Source organism: Pan troglodytes, chromosome 14 (assembly GCF_028858775.2).
Source record: "Pan troglodytes isolate AG18354 chromosome 14, NHGRI_mPanTro3-v2.0_pri, whole genome shotgun sequence".
Lineage (NCBI taxonomy): Eukaryota > Metazoa > Chordata > Mammalia > Primates > Hominidae > Pan > Pan troglodytes.
In genome coordinates, this window is record NC_072412.2 from 30,481,693 (window position 1) to 30,496,407 (window position 14,715).

The 14,715-nt window shown below is 39.5% G+C and overlaps 1 protein-coding gene across 3 annotated transcripts in view; it reads left to right on the forward strand.

Annotated features, from left to right (window-relative positions):
* Positions 1-14,403, forward strand: part of B3GLCT (beta 3-glucosyltransferase) — a 125,547-nt gene extending 111,144 nt beyond the window's left edge. For all 3 annotated transcript variants that reach the window (XM_509616.9, XM_054665170.2, XM_054665172.2), the window contains 3 exons: positions 415-534; positions 6,602-6,746; positions 12,346-14,403. In XM_509616.9, coding sequence (XP_509616.5) covers positions 415-534; positions 6,602-6,746; positions 12,346-12,513 — 433 coding nt within the window. In that variant the 3' untranslated portion in view covers positions 12,514-14,403. The remainder of the gene's footprint in view (positions 1-414; positions 535-6,601; positions 6,747-12,345) is intronic.
* Positions 14,404-14,715: the final 312 nt, after the last annotated feature.

Sequence of the window (14,715 nt, forward strand, 5' to 3'; positions counted from 1 at the left end):
TGTTAAATACCAAGTTCATCTGAAAAGATGTGAGGATTAGTTCACACTCACTTGAAAACAGGACTGGTAGAAATAAGATCTAGAGCACACTGGCCAACTTCACTTCAGTAACCTGCCACTCTCACCACACAAATCAGGCAGCCATATTATGGCAGGGGCTTGTAAAAACTGAGGAACAAGCCCCTCGTGTCTCAGTTTCTCTTGTTTCCAGTAATGTACAGTGTTCATGCATTCTTTTCTTTTTTTGTTGTTGTTTAAAATTTTTACTTATTCTATAAGTCACTCAAATTTCTTCTCTTAACTATTTCAGTTTAGTATTACACAGTATACAGAGTGGGATGTAAGAACCATAAACTATTCTGTAACCACGTTTGAATCAAGTAATCATAATTTGTGTTCCCTTTGGCATCTCAGTATCTCCAGGCTCCAGCACTTGCTTAGCTGTTATGACTCCGGCGAGCCTGTGTTTCTGGGAGAGCGCTACGGCTACGGCCTGGGCACTGGTGGCTACAGCTACATCACGGGAGGAGGAGGGTAACTATGATCACAGCTTTCTTCAACTACTTTAAACATAAACTTCCCTTTCCACACGAGAGGTAGGTCTCTGGCACTGGGATCTATACTGATACGTGAGTACTCTGTGAATGGTGGTTGTTACTATAATAGGAAAGTGAACATTATATTTGCTAAATATTAAAAGAACACACAGTAAAGAATATTTTAGCCCTTGAAGAAATGATATAAAAAAGTATGTCATACTTGCTAGAATGTCCCTAACAATGGTTGCTTCTAGACAGCCAACTAGTTTTGATTATCTATTTAAATGGAAAAAAAAATTGGTTATAGATTTTAATCTCAGAGAATAAGCCATTAGACTATTAAATTATGTAATGCTTAATAAATCGCCTTTGGAGAAAGTGTAGTATAGAAGCTTACTTAGGCAATTAAATAATATTTATGTAGGATTTATAGGTTTTAAATAACAGTTAAAAATCAATGTTTTAAATGAAGCATCTGCCTAATCTCTTACGAAGAAAGATTTTAACTTGATTTATATGGGTAAATCAATTAAGCAGTTTTCCCTATTACTTCTGTAGTCTTACTGTTGGTGCGTGTAGGCAAAATCTTATCAATGGTAGTCATTTAAATTCACTCAGTAGATACTTGTTGCATGTCTTCTGTGTTCCAGGCAGCATTCTAGTTTATAATCTAATGGATTATACACTTCTGGAGGGCTAGGACCTTAAATTCCTACTTTGCAGTTCCCTAGATTGGAACAATTCCTACAGGAACCTGCAGGATCTCAACATTCGTACTACAGGCATCCTGATTTTGTTTAGTCGATTCAGTGGTGAAGATAACACGGTTATGGTGGTGGCTCTTTTGTGGTGCTAACCAAACCTGAGCATGTGTGCTGATCTTTGTTAGACAATGGCTGGCATCTACCTGAGGTCATTAACAACAGGAGGGGGAGTCCAGGGAGGCCTTCGAAAAGACACTAGAGTAAGCCCAAGGAGTGTTGACCACCTTATCAAAAAAGGTTCAAGCTATTTGCAGCCTTACTGTAATGCATCGGGCTTTCTGGGTGAAGAGTTAGGGCCAATTAAGGATCAGAACATGGCACCCACTGAGCCAGGATGTTCCACTTTGAAAGTGGCCCTGTTATTTGTATATGGGTTTATATACTTTATAGCATGATGGTGTTCATATAATATTTTTAACACAGAAGTGACTTGTTATGTGATTTCTGCAAGAAAACCATTTTGTTGTCTTCATTGCATATTGGATTTAGCTGTTGTTTCCAAGACTGGCACTCAAGGCCTTCTGAAACTTCACTTTACCTTACCTATCTAGCATTGCCTTTCATCATCCCAGTTGGTTGTTTATTCGTTCAACTGGCCTTGTGTGGGCCAGGCATGGGGAATGCACAGATGAAAGCTGCACAGTCCTTTCCCCACAGGACCTCACAGGCCAGTGCCAGATTTGCAAATACATTGCATAATTGTCACTGCTCCCCCTTCCCTTGCCCCTGGCAGGCCGTGCTAGACCACCAAGGTGGCACCTTTAACTTCTGTGCTCAGCGTCTACCCTGCTCCTGGGTACTTCCCACCACCTCTAGTTTTTCTGTCTTAAAACTTCTCACCACCACCATGCCTTCTCCTTCCTACCCTGCGGAACATCTTGAGTTCACTACTCTATCTCCATTTTCTCAGCTCCATGCTCAGCCTTCTAAGAGTCATAAACTCCCAGCCTCCTAAACTACCTCACCAAGGTTTCCAGCAACCTTGCTGTAGCTAAATCAAATTAATAATTTCCAATTTTTATCCTATTTCACTGACAGCCTTTAACACCCGTGACTGTTGACCTGAAACACCCCTTTCTCTTGCTTTCCAGAGCGCCATCCTATCCTTGTTCATCCTTCTTTCTGGTCATTCCTTCTCAGTTGTTTCTGTCTATCCCTTTAATGTCTTGTGTTACTCAGGCATCTTTTCTAGTCCTACTTCTCACCCTGTATTGTCCCTGGGTGATCTTATGGCTTGATGCTGAATGTACCCAGAACTCTTTCTCCAGCCTAGAACTCTGCTGGCCGCTGGATTCATAGATTCAAAGGGCATCTCCACTTGACTGATTGACAGACACATCACACTCAACACCTTGTCATTTCTGACCGTAACCCCTGATTTGTTCTTCCAATGTCCCCCTCTCAGGGAAAACATTGGCTTATATGAGTTCTTACCCCAGGAGTCTGTGAGTCAGCTCTCACCCTTTCTTTCCTTCTTTCCCCACTCCCTGCAATCAACTGAATCACCCAGTCCTGTCCATTTTATTTCCTAAATCTCTCTTCCATCAATACTTCTCTCTACCTCCAGTAATCTCAGCCAGGTCACTGTCATATCCTATATGAGTTCCTGCCACAGCCTCCTGTTCCCCCTACTTTTTGGTGTTAAACTCCACTCCATGCTGTTGTCCACACTGTAGTCAAAGGGACCTTTCTAAAAGCAGATCTGGTCCTCTCTCCCCTCTGCTCAGAGGCCCTCAGTGGCTTCTCATTGTCTTTTCTCCAAGAGTGTGAACCTTTTTCTACTTTTGACATCTAAGACAAAGAGATGATCATTCAGATTTTAACAAGAGTCAAGTTGATCTGGGATGAGTCCTCAATTTAATCTTCCCTAGTTTGCCTGATTAACAGCCTCCCTGGGTGTTGCTGAGGCCACTGCTTTGGGCCTGAAGGCCCAAGAAAAGTTTTGTCTTCTACCCACTTACCAGGCCCGGTTTGCCGCTGAAAGCTGCCATGGCTGTCTTGCTACTCCCCTAGCAAGGCTTTTTCTCTCTAGAAATTCATTCATCTAGGCTTCGTGTCATTGACTTCTCTTCAGTTTCATAATTACATATGATTTTCTTGTTATTTGAATATTTTTATTTGAGTGTTACCATGGCATGAAAGTCTTTTGCATCCTCTGATATCCTAACTGGCAGTAGAACTTCTCCCATTGCCTTTAGGATCAAGTCTGCACTCCAAGGCTTATAAGACCTCTCATGATCTTGGCAGATGCTGTTTTACCTTTCTAGCCTCATCCATCTACACCCTTATCTTAAAGAACTCTTGCTGAACTTGTTTCAGTTTCTCTGAAGCACTATTTTTTTCCTCTCCTCCCAAGATACGACATTCGCTGGTCTCTGCATACCATTGTTTCCCCAACTTTCTGCCTGTCTAGTTCCTCCTTGTTCTTTTGTACTCACCATAGCTATCACCATTTACTCTTGAATGCCTTTAGCCCAATCTAGCCTCTCAAATCTGGGTTTAATGCATTTCTAATGTACTTTCACAGCATATTATGCAAACCATTATCATTTAATTGCCTATTTACTTTTCTATTTTCCACTTAAATTATGCATTATTTGAAGGCAACACCTGTGTGTTTCATTTCTCGTTATTTCCTCGCTTCTTAGCATAGGGACTCATGTTTTTCAAGGTACAGTGAATAAATGAATAAACAAATCCATGAACACAAGGCACTGATCTTTATATAGCTAACATTGACCAATGTGATGTTCTGTCTTTAATAGCGCTTTTACAAAGATGCAGGAACATTCGTCATGAGATTGTCTCTTACATCAACCTTTGATAAAAGCTGTAAGACATAATGTTGAATAGTTTCTCTAGTATTACAGTAGAATTTTCTGATGCTCTAGCTTGAGAACCAATATGCCTTTTAACAGCAAGTCAGAATCAGTGGCTTGTAAAACCAATTCATGGACCATGACTAGCATTTTAAATTAATGAACTATTGAGTGGAATAGAATAAAATGGAAAATATCAGAGTGCATTCCATGTCATAAGGGTAAGTATTGTTTGTGACATTTTTGTTTCAGCTTTATACATACCCATGCACACTCACACATGAAACATATAAATGGTTGCAATGTGAAATTAATTTCTTTGTTTTCTGATGGCGGGTCACAGTCAAGTAAGTATTGAAAACCACTACCTTAAACCATCCGTCTTAGGTAAGGATGTTTTGACAGAGCTGAGTCAGACATGTAGGTTCCTGTGGTTTCTGTGTAGGTATTTTGCGTTGTTTGGAGCATGAGACCTTTGTACTATTTGAATCCAAGTGTCTGTTTTTCACTTTGTTGCTTACTCCATGAAAGTTTTGGTACTTGGAGAAAAGAAATTGAATGACCATTTTGTTTTATTATTTCAACAGGCTTTTGAGGGGCAGGGGGTGTTTGGTTATATGAATGAGTTCTTTAGTGGTGATTTCTGATATTTTGGTGCACCTGTCACCCAAGTAGTGTACGCTGTGTCCAGTGTGTAGTCTTTTATCCCTCATCCCCACCCCTCTTCCGAGTTCCCAAAGTTCATTGTATCATTCTTATGCCTTTGCATCCTCATAACTTAGCTCCTACTTATAGGTGAGAACATGTGATGTTTTGACCATTTCTTTTTGAAAATACTTATTTACATATGTGCATTTAGGTAGGAAGCTGTGCTTAGGCTATCTATCATCAGCCTTTTTGGCAGCCTTGGGAGCAAATGACTACACCAGAATAAGATGTTGGGCAATGTCCTCGGAAGAGGCCGCAGGCAGTGTTACCCAGAGAGACTGCCATGAACTATTTATTGGCTGAAGGCCAGGAAGGGCAGGCATGTTTCTCATGCATGTTCCCTTCCTACATCTTCTTGATCTGCACTGTGTTCTTGGGCAAGTCCCAGACTCCCATTTCAGTTTTTCTTATTTTAAACATTTGTATATTGTATATTGAAGGAAATAAAATAATCCTGTAGCCTTTCAACATCTTTTTAATGTTTAATAGTTGGTGGCCAGAGCAGACAAGTGTTCTTTCCCACCATGATATGACTGGTAGTTTTCCATTTTGGGGAGCAACCTTATTTGGAAAGAACTCATCAGCATGCTAATAAACAAGTGTTATTAACGGCTCATATTCACTTAGTTTATGCAAATAATTAATGTAAGACTGTGTGAGTAGGCAAAAGTATAAAATAATTACATATTAAAATTTCATGCTCACGTTTCATCTTCCTATAAAGTTAGTTTTTCAGAGAGCGGATCAAAAAAAGAAAGTCTTTCTCATTTTTTCTCATTTTACTAGATGCTGACAAAAGAAAAAAAGCGTTTTTACTATTTACTGTCAACACATCTTCTCATGTGTGCTCTTTTCCCGGAGTCAGTAGCTTGAGCCCAACGTGGCCGATTGGGTGTAGGAGTTCCACTCAGCCACAAAAAATGTGGCCGGGGAGGTTTCACTGTGGACAGCAGGCTTTCTAAGAGAAAGGCAATTTATGGTGGGTTTTCAGACTTGCAGTTTTCCTTTCTCTGTAGTTGACAGGAACTTTCTTTTTATACCTTCCTATTTTGTTACAACATCTTAAGTAAAGAAATTCTCTTGTCTAGTCAAGGGCAGGGAGGGAGTTCTGCACTGTTGCAGGGGACGGAGGAGGGGGTTGGCCATTAGCATTAGGTAAAACTGTGCTGAATTGAGCCCAGCATGTGGAATCAGTATTTTTGATTCAGGGATTCAAGCTCTTTGTCCTTTTTTCCTTCCTCCTAGACTGATTCATAGAATGTTTCCTCCCCCAGGAAGAAGGTCTTTGTAAAGGCGACTTTGTTCTCACTTGTTTGATGCATCAAACTTCTATTGAGTGCTGTGGGCAAGGCCCTATATGTGGCAGTGGGACTATATGGATGAATTTTAAATAGTTTTGCCTTAAAGAAAGTCTTTGATGATTGAGACTGAACTTATGAACCATATTGTTTCCTTCAGCCCTTTCAGTTATTGAGCTTTTTATGGTATGAAAAGATTCATTTCTACCTTAGGATCAGAATGAAAACAAGAAACCAATCTGTATTTTAAAACGAAGAGAAATTATTTTGGGAACTTGGTACAAAAGTGTTGGAAAGGGCCAGAAGACTAAAAGAGAACAGGTAGGGTTTTACCTAGAGCTCAGTAACTAGAGAAAGCTACTATTGCCTCTCAGTCTGCAGGAGTAGAGTCCTGTTTCCCGGGGCCCATTTGTGCAGCAGCGGTGTCTGTGGAGCTTCTCTCTAACCCCTTTCTCTGCTCTGGCTCCCACTAGAATGGTCTTCAGTAGAGAAGCCGTCAGGAGACTTCTCGCCAGTAAATGTCGGTGCTACAGCAATGATGCTCCCGATGATATGGTCCTGGGAATGTGCTTTAGTGGCTTGGGAATCCCTGTGACACACAGCCCTCTCTTCCATCAGGTGAGGAAATGGTTTTTATTCTTCCCTCATGGCAGGTGAGGGACAGGTTCTTCTCGCTTAAGGATTTGACTTCTTTCTCTTCACATATTCGGGAAACAGACTAAGAACTGTGTTGACAGGCTCCAGGGGAATGTCCTTAACCAGGACTGTTACCCTGTTTGATGTACACACTGTCTCATGTACGTCATGAAGATGGGAGGCAAAAACGTCTCGAAAACCAAGTGGCGTTTGACCAGGATCCTCGCCATGTAGGACCAGGGAAAAGCTGTTTTTTGGTTTATCTTTTTAGTTAAAAGGATTGGTAGCATTTAAAAATTATTGGATACTGCCTAGAAATATATAGGACTGACCTAATATTGTCCTACTGGCCACTGAGTCTATGTAATTCTACACCATCCTCAGTTTTTACACTATCTGTCTTTTCACTGAGCTTTTTCTCCTTCACTTGCCATTAAAATGAATGGCTAAAATCTATTAAATTGCAAATGGGTATCTCAATAAGCATATATTCTGAGGGTTATGGAAAAGAAGAGATGAGCTTATGTTTACCAGGGACGGGTAGTGCTTATAGCCTCCCCATATTGCAGTTTGGGGGTTGGAGAAGGAAATCCTCCTGCATTATGTTTAGTATCTTTTAAGAACCAAGTCAGTGAATTTTCTTTTAAGAATAATAGCAGTTGTTCACAAACTAAAAATAACCATAGATCCATACCCATCTAATATCCTCCTTCAAGAAATTTAAAGTTTTTGAAACTTGAAATGTGTATGCATAAGTATTTTAGATGCCTTCTCTTATATTGAAAATACTGTTTTTATGCCTTATTTGTTTATTTTTATTTATTTATTTATTTTGAGATAGGGTCTTGCTCACTGCAACGTGGCTCACTGCAGACTTGATCTCGTGGGTTCAAATGATCCTCTTGCCTTAGTCTCCCAAGTATCTGGGACTACAGGTGCACACTGCCATGCCTGGCTAATTTTTAAAGTTTTTTATAGAGATGGGGGTCTTACTATGTTGCCCAGACTGGTTTCAAACTCCTGGACTCAAGCGATCCTCCCACCTCGACTTCCCAAAGTGCCAGGATTACAGATGTGAGCCACTGCACCTGGCCCATGCTTTATTTATTTGGTAACCAGTAGCAAACATTATCATAGCAATATAGAAAACTTAGCATGACAGAAATAGTATACTATAGAAAACAACTCGAATAAGACTAAGAAAGTGTTTGCATCATCAGGAAAGGCAGAATCCATTTCTGTATCCTTGAGACAATAAGAGAGGATAAAAAGAGACCTTTAATATAAGGAAATGTATGAGAAACCTCCTTCCTGGTGTCAGTTAGAAGATACTTACTTGTCCTTTAGGACTTTGAGAGGTCTTACCCACTTTAAGCCTGTGTGTTGTGTTAGGATGACTTAGGAAAGAAAGCGTTATTCTCTGTGGTTCCCTCTCTTGCTCTGTCTCATGGTGTTTCAGTCACGCAATAAAAGGGGTAATTAAAACTGTTAGTGTATAAGGGAAATAATTTATCAAGGTTAGTGAGACAGGTCTTAGATTTTTGTAGCAGCCCTTTTCATTTAGGGAAGAATAAATTAGATAATAAAATGATAAGGAGAAAAGAAGGAAAATCATCTATAGGCAAAAGTCCTTTGAAGATAATTTTTTTAAAAATAAGGTTGTTGTTTCCCCCCACTTTAGAACCCTTGATTTCTCTAATTCACATACATTTTAAACTTTTCCAAAATCATAAAATATGTTTAAAACCTATCCTCCCCAACAGATAATGCTGTATCTTCCAATTCTTAAGCCTCTTTTAGAGAGTTTGGTAACGATTTGGATAGTGCTTTCCATTTATAGTGTTTAAACACTGATCCAAACTGTGTTTGTTCATCTTCACAAAGAAATATGAGGCAAAGAGATAAAATTTAAGAATCCTGATGAGCTAGAGACGGAGTGGGCATTTGGAAGCAGTCTCATATGCAAAATTGCCTGGGCCGTCACATTTCTTCTGTTTTTAGAGAAAGTTATTGTGAATTCGCAGATTTAGAAGGGGACTCCAGGGAAAATCTAGTATTTCCCTTTGTTGAAAGCACAGCACCTAGAGCATATGGTTTTCTGTTCTTCCAAAATTATGTGCCACTAATGGACATGGCAGTGTGCAATGATTGGTGGTTGCTCAACTCTGGAAATTTCCCAAAAAGTTTTAGACCACCATTATGGTGGGTAAACTGTATGGGATGGAAATCATTTTTCAATACAGTTATAGAAAGGCACTTGTCTAAGGAAATGTGATTTTAATCTCCATTTGCTGCCCTGTTTAGTGTGCTCCAGTATTTACAGATGAAAGGTTCTAATTTTGCCCAATGTAGGAGGTCTTTCCCTTTTTTTTTTTTTTTTTTTTTTTTGTTGAGATGAAGTCTTGCTCTGTCACCCAGGCTGGAATGCAGTGGCATGATCTTGGCTCACTGCAACCTCTGCTTCCTGGGTTCAAGCGATTCTCCTGCCTCAGCCTCCCAAGTAGCTGGGACTATAGGTGTGTGCCACCCGCCCGGCTAATTTTTTGTACTTTTAGTAGAGACGGGATTTCATATGTTAGCCAGGGTGGTCTCGATCTCCTGACCTTGTGATCCACCTGCCTCGGCCTCCCAAAGTGCTGGGATTACAGGCCTGAGCCACCACACCTGGCTATAGGTCTTTCTTAGGCAGTTTCAGCCCCTCTCTCTTCCTGTATGCAGATGCCTACCACACTCTGTGTCTGTTCCTCAAGTTCTTCACCACCCCTCATCCTGCCTGTTTGGGATTTCCTCTTGACATTTTGGGCACAGAGATACGATTATTAGAGGCTGCATAGAGTTCTTGGTATTAAAGATACCATTTTGGATGTATTTCACTTTTCTGGTTTTGTCTAATGCTTTTCCATTACCTCATTTGTCAAAAATGACCAGTGAATTGTAATGTTTAATAAGCCAGCTCTTTTAATGCATGTATAGCCTCCCTGAGATGCAGTAAATCACTTCTAGAATCTGCATTAATAGAGGGGAAAATGTTATGGTTTATTTTTTTTCCTGTTAGATGCATTTCTATCTTCAACAGTTCATTTTTAAAGGTGAAAAACCAGCAAGGATTTCTTTCCATTGCTTTTACAGTAGTCCTTCCTTAACCACAGGGGATACATTCCAAGATCCCCCCAGTGGATGTTTGAAACCTTGGATATACTGAACCCTACGTATACTATGTTTTTTCTTGTATTTTACATACCTATGATCAAGTTTACTTTAGAAAGTAGGCAGAGTAAGAGATTAACAACAATAACTAATAATAAAATAGAGCAATTATAACCATATGCCAGCATCACTACTCTTGCTTCAGGCTATTCTTAAGTAAAATAAGGGTTCCTTGAACACAAGCACTGTGATACTGCTGCAGTTGACTGGATAATGAGGCGGCTTCTAGCGACTCAGGGGCAGGGAGTGTAGACGGCATGAAGATGCTGAACAAAGGGAGGATTCATGCCCAGTGCGGGATGGAGTGGGACACCCCAGATTTCATCCTGATACTCAGCAGGGCCCGCAACTTAAAACTTAGGAATTGTGTATTTCTGGAATTTTCCATTTAATATTTTCAGACTAAAATTGACTGTGGGACACTGACACTTCAGAAAGTGAAACCATGGATAAGGGGGAACTACTGTATTTCTTTCTTCTGGGATCATTGTGGAATTATCTTCTAACGGAATTGAGAGGATGTTTCTCCTTGGTTTTCTTCCTTGCCAGTAAACTCTCAGAGGGCCTTGCAAAGAAACATCATATAATAAATGAATTCCTTCAGCTAATATTCAAAACTTTCCCAACTCTGTTAGACTGTATTCCAGTGTGTATTTTTTGTCTGTCTCACTGTTTTTTCCTTTTAAAATTCCTTTTAGATTTTTAACTCCCTGAGCAGTTATAATTTCTTAAAAATAGCAATTGTGAAAGTTCTCCCCTTAGATTATTTTGAACTTTTCTTCGCAGATATTATTGTTGGAACACTCATCTGAGCAGTATATCTGTACTGGTGAAGCTAGGTTAGGCCAGGTGCTGCTGAGTGTGCCCAACCGGCGGTAAGACGGCTTGAGCAGAGGCAGCCGGTGTCCTGGCAGAGCACTGGCCCTGGGCTGAGCACCTCTCTCTGGTCTCTATTCCAATGTTTGCTAGTCATGTTACTTCTGGGAGCTCTGGTTTTCTCAGCAGTAAATTGGAAGTGAACCATAACATTCTGTCCATTTTATAAGGCTGTTTCTAGGATTCAATAAGGCAAAATTTAACAAAGGTATTCTGTAAACCATTTAAGGGAGTTTAAGTATTCATATCAAAGATTTAGGCAGACTGTAATAAAAAAGTAGCCTACAAAAGACTTGTTTTTAAAATGCATCACATCTAGTTTTAGTAGTCAAGACAATTTTAGTATTGATGACCTAATGAGTTACTTTATAAAACAGTGGCCCATATAAATTAATAAACAAATTTAAGATGATTACTGGCTGGGCAAAGTGGCTCACGCCTGCAACCTCAGCACTTTGGGAGGCCAAGGTAGGTGGATCACCTGAGGTCAGGAGTTCGAGACCAGGCTGGCTAACATGGTGAAACCCCGTCTCCACTAAATACAAAAATTAGCCAGGCATGGTAGTGCATGCCTGTAATCCCAGCTACTTGGGAGGCTGAGGCAGGAGAATCGCTTGAACCCGGGAGGCAGAGGTTGCAGTAAGCTGAGATTGCCCCACTGCACTCCAGCCTGGGCAGCAGAGTGAAACCCCATTTCAAAAAAAAAAAAAAAAAAAGATTACCGAGAGAAACTGGATACTTTGCTTAGAGAAAACAAAATAGTATCTGATTTCAGTTTCCTTCTAACCCTATAGGCTACTTCTTCAATCTTATTCTAACCTGTATCTAGTTCTGCTTAAGTTTTATTTTCTAACTTCTAAAAAATTTTGCAATGTAGATAATATAAAAACTTTTTAGGTCCTTTCACAAACTATTTCGCGTTACTTGCAATTCTCATTTACACCTCTGGAACTAGACTAGATATTTGGTCAGGAAGAGAGCATGAGTTACATTATCCTCCTCCCGAGTGAGCTCCTTGTTTTCTTTCTTCGAATGACATCACCTAATTACACATTAGAGCAGTAGAGAGGCCAAGGGAAATCTGAGAAATCCTTGTCCCAGCCCCCTACAACACACTTATGGCCAGTTTCCTTAGAAGTACCTGGAACATAACAGTTTTTCTGTCTTTGTGCAGAAGTGATAATAGTAACTTAAATGGCTTACCAAAGAAAGCTTTTTGTATTTATTACTATTGTTTAGGAATCTCCCAGAGGCAAGACTATGGAACATAGAAGCAAAAAGCAGTGCATTTGGGATATTAAGGTAATTGGAGACACAAAAGCAAAGCACCTGGAGTTAGAAGAAAGATATCAGAAAATAGTTTCCTTTTTGCTTTTAGATTCCTATAGCCAATGTTAGGTAGTGAAGTAAAGCAGTCCACTTTATAAATTCAAATGCTCTTCTGCAGCAAAATTATATTCAATCAACAAGGAAGCCTAACTCTCTATTTTTCCTGCAGGCTCGGCCGGTGGATTACCCTAAGGACTACCTTTCTCATCAAGTTCCCATATCGTTCCACAAACACTGGAACATCGATCCAGTGAAGGTGTATTTCACATGGTTGGCACCCAGTGACGAAGACAAAGCCAGGCAGGAGACACAGAAAGGTTTTCGAGAGGAGTTATAAATCAGGGTGACCTGTGAGCATAGCCTGCGCAGGGAATGAACTGGAGACTGTGGCCTCATCCCACTGTGCTGTGCTCACAACACTTGTGTCTGCCACATGGCATTGGATGCTTCCTGACTTTAGGGGGAGATTTTATGTATGGTATTTTTTGACAGAGGAAGAAAAGGGGTCACAGGAGAAACATTTTTTTTTCTGGGAAAAATCACTTGCTTTTGACTTATGCAGTTGTTTTAACACTTAGTGATGACTGTGTATTCTCCAAGCTGTGATAAAGCAGTTTTTTTTTATTGTCACAGGGAAATAAATGGTACCAGAAGTCCCTTTCCTGTTCTGTCTCTTCATTATAATGGAAGTTTCAGTTGGGCATGAGCCTGGAGAGATGTGACTGTCTACAGTTCTATTTGTATATATAAAAAGAAGACTGAAAGTCTTTTGACATGGATATTGTGAATGGTATGAACTTTTAAACCATATTATTGATGATGAAAATTATTTCCTGGGAACTCAGTAGGAATAATACCGTATTAAGGAATAATACTGTACACAAAACATCATGAAACCCTAGATATGAAATCCCCTGAAGTCTGTAATCATGGTGGTTATGTTTTGTCTATTCTTTTGCTGTTTGTGCCTCATGAAAAGAGAATGAGGTCTTCTGCCAGAGCTTCGTATTGCTTTGGAAGTTCATCTGTGTTTTATTTCTCCCTGAAGCCCTATCTTTATGGCTTACTTGTAACATGAAAGTAGTAGATGCTGCCAGAAAATAGTGTCCTCAATATTTTAAAACGATGTTGACATGTTTTGTTCAAGTCAGCAAGCTCTATGTGAGTCTCAGGAAGTGAATTAAATTTGGACCTTATGTTGTACTCTTGTTTTTTTTTTTTTTTTTTTTTTTTTGAATGTTACTTAATGACTCTCTCCTGACTCAGAAGAGAAACCCCTTGTGGAAGGACAGCATGGTGATCAGGCAATTTCTCTGGGTTCCCAAAGAATGACATTTGAACACAGTATTTTGAAACAGCTCTAGTTTTCAAATTATATCTTTAATATATAGTAATGTAACATATTCAGTATTAATGTATAAAAAGCACTCTAATTATATAATTCAGTTTTTGTAAAGGTATTTGCATAAAATTTAATATGTCTTAAACTAATTTTGGTAAATTACTTCTTTTTTTGCTTTTTAATAAAAACTGTTACTCATTAACTTTGCTTATAATGCTTTTTATAGCCCAGCACAGAATTTAAAGCCATACCACCAAAAGTACCTGTGTGTGTTAATATGTTTTTCTTGTAGCATAGATTGACTATTTGCAATAGTATTAGTATTTACCATTTTTCCGATAGTATTAGTATTTACCATTTTTCCAAATTAGCAACTACCAGACCTCGCATGTTGCAGTGATAACACAATGCATTGGATTCAGTTTTGTGAAAATGGATTCTGTGGCCATCCAAGGGATGTATCAGGGATGATCAGCTGATGAGAGGCTCCAGAAGGATTTCTAGATCGCTTCAAGCCTATACTGATGGCCTTAGCTTTGTTCAGTCATTGTAACTGGGATTGTTGTCATTGCTACCGTGGTAGTCACCTTCATGTCATCTATAATAGTACTCCTGGAGAGCCCTGGCTGCCTACACCAGTGGAAAAGGGTCTCCAGTTCTGCTCCGGCCTACTAACTGTTACCACTGAGAGAACAACATGTTCATTTGACATGATTGAAGCTGGCATCCGTATATGAAGATCCTTGTCAAGCTTTCTTCTGTGGTCTGATCAGTGCCTTCTGCTGATACCGGGGCACCTCCTCTGGTACTTTTAAGTGTTTTGTTAATTATGTTTACTTTTTGGAATGGTGTAAGCCTAACCACAAATAAAAGATCTTTGCCTAAGTTTTTGATTTCTCAAATATTGTGTTCATTAGTCTAGACTGGGAATGGGGAGGGGAAATGGGGAAAAGGAATGAATGAAATCAGAAAAAAGTCAGCGGCTCAGTAAATACAGTTTAAAGAGAGAATAATTACTTCAGAGCTACCCTTTTAAGAGAAAACCATCAGAAATTGATAATGTTTATATAAAGTTTATAAAGCCATTGTGTTTTGTTATATAACAAATCAGAGATGTTATTTTAGAATCGATTCCCATCTAAAGAACTCAATTTTGAGTCTGACATTTCCAGGACCAGATATTGTCTTACTCACATT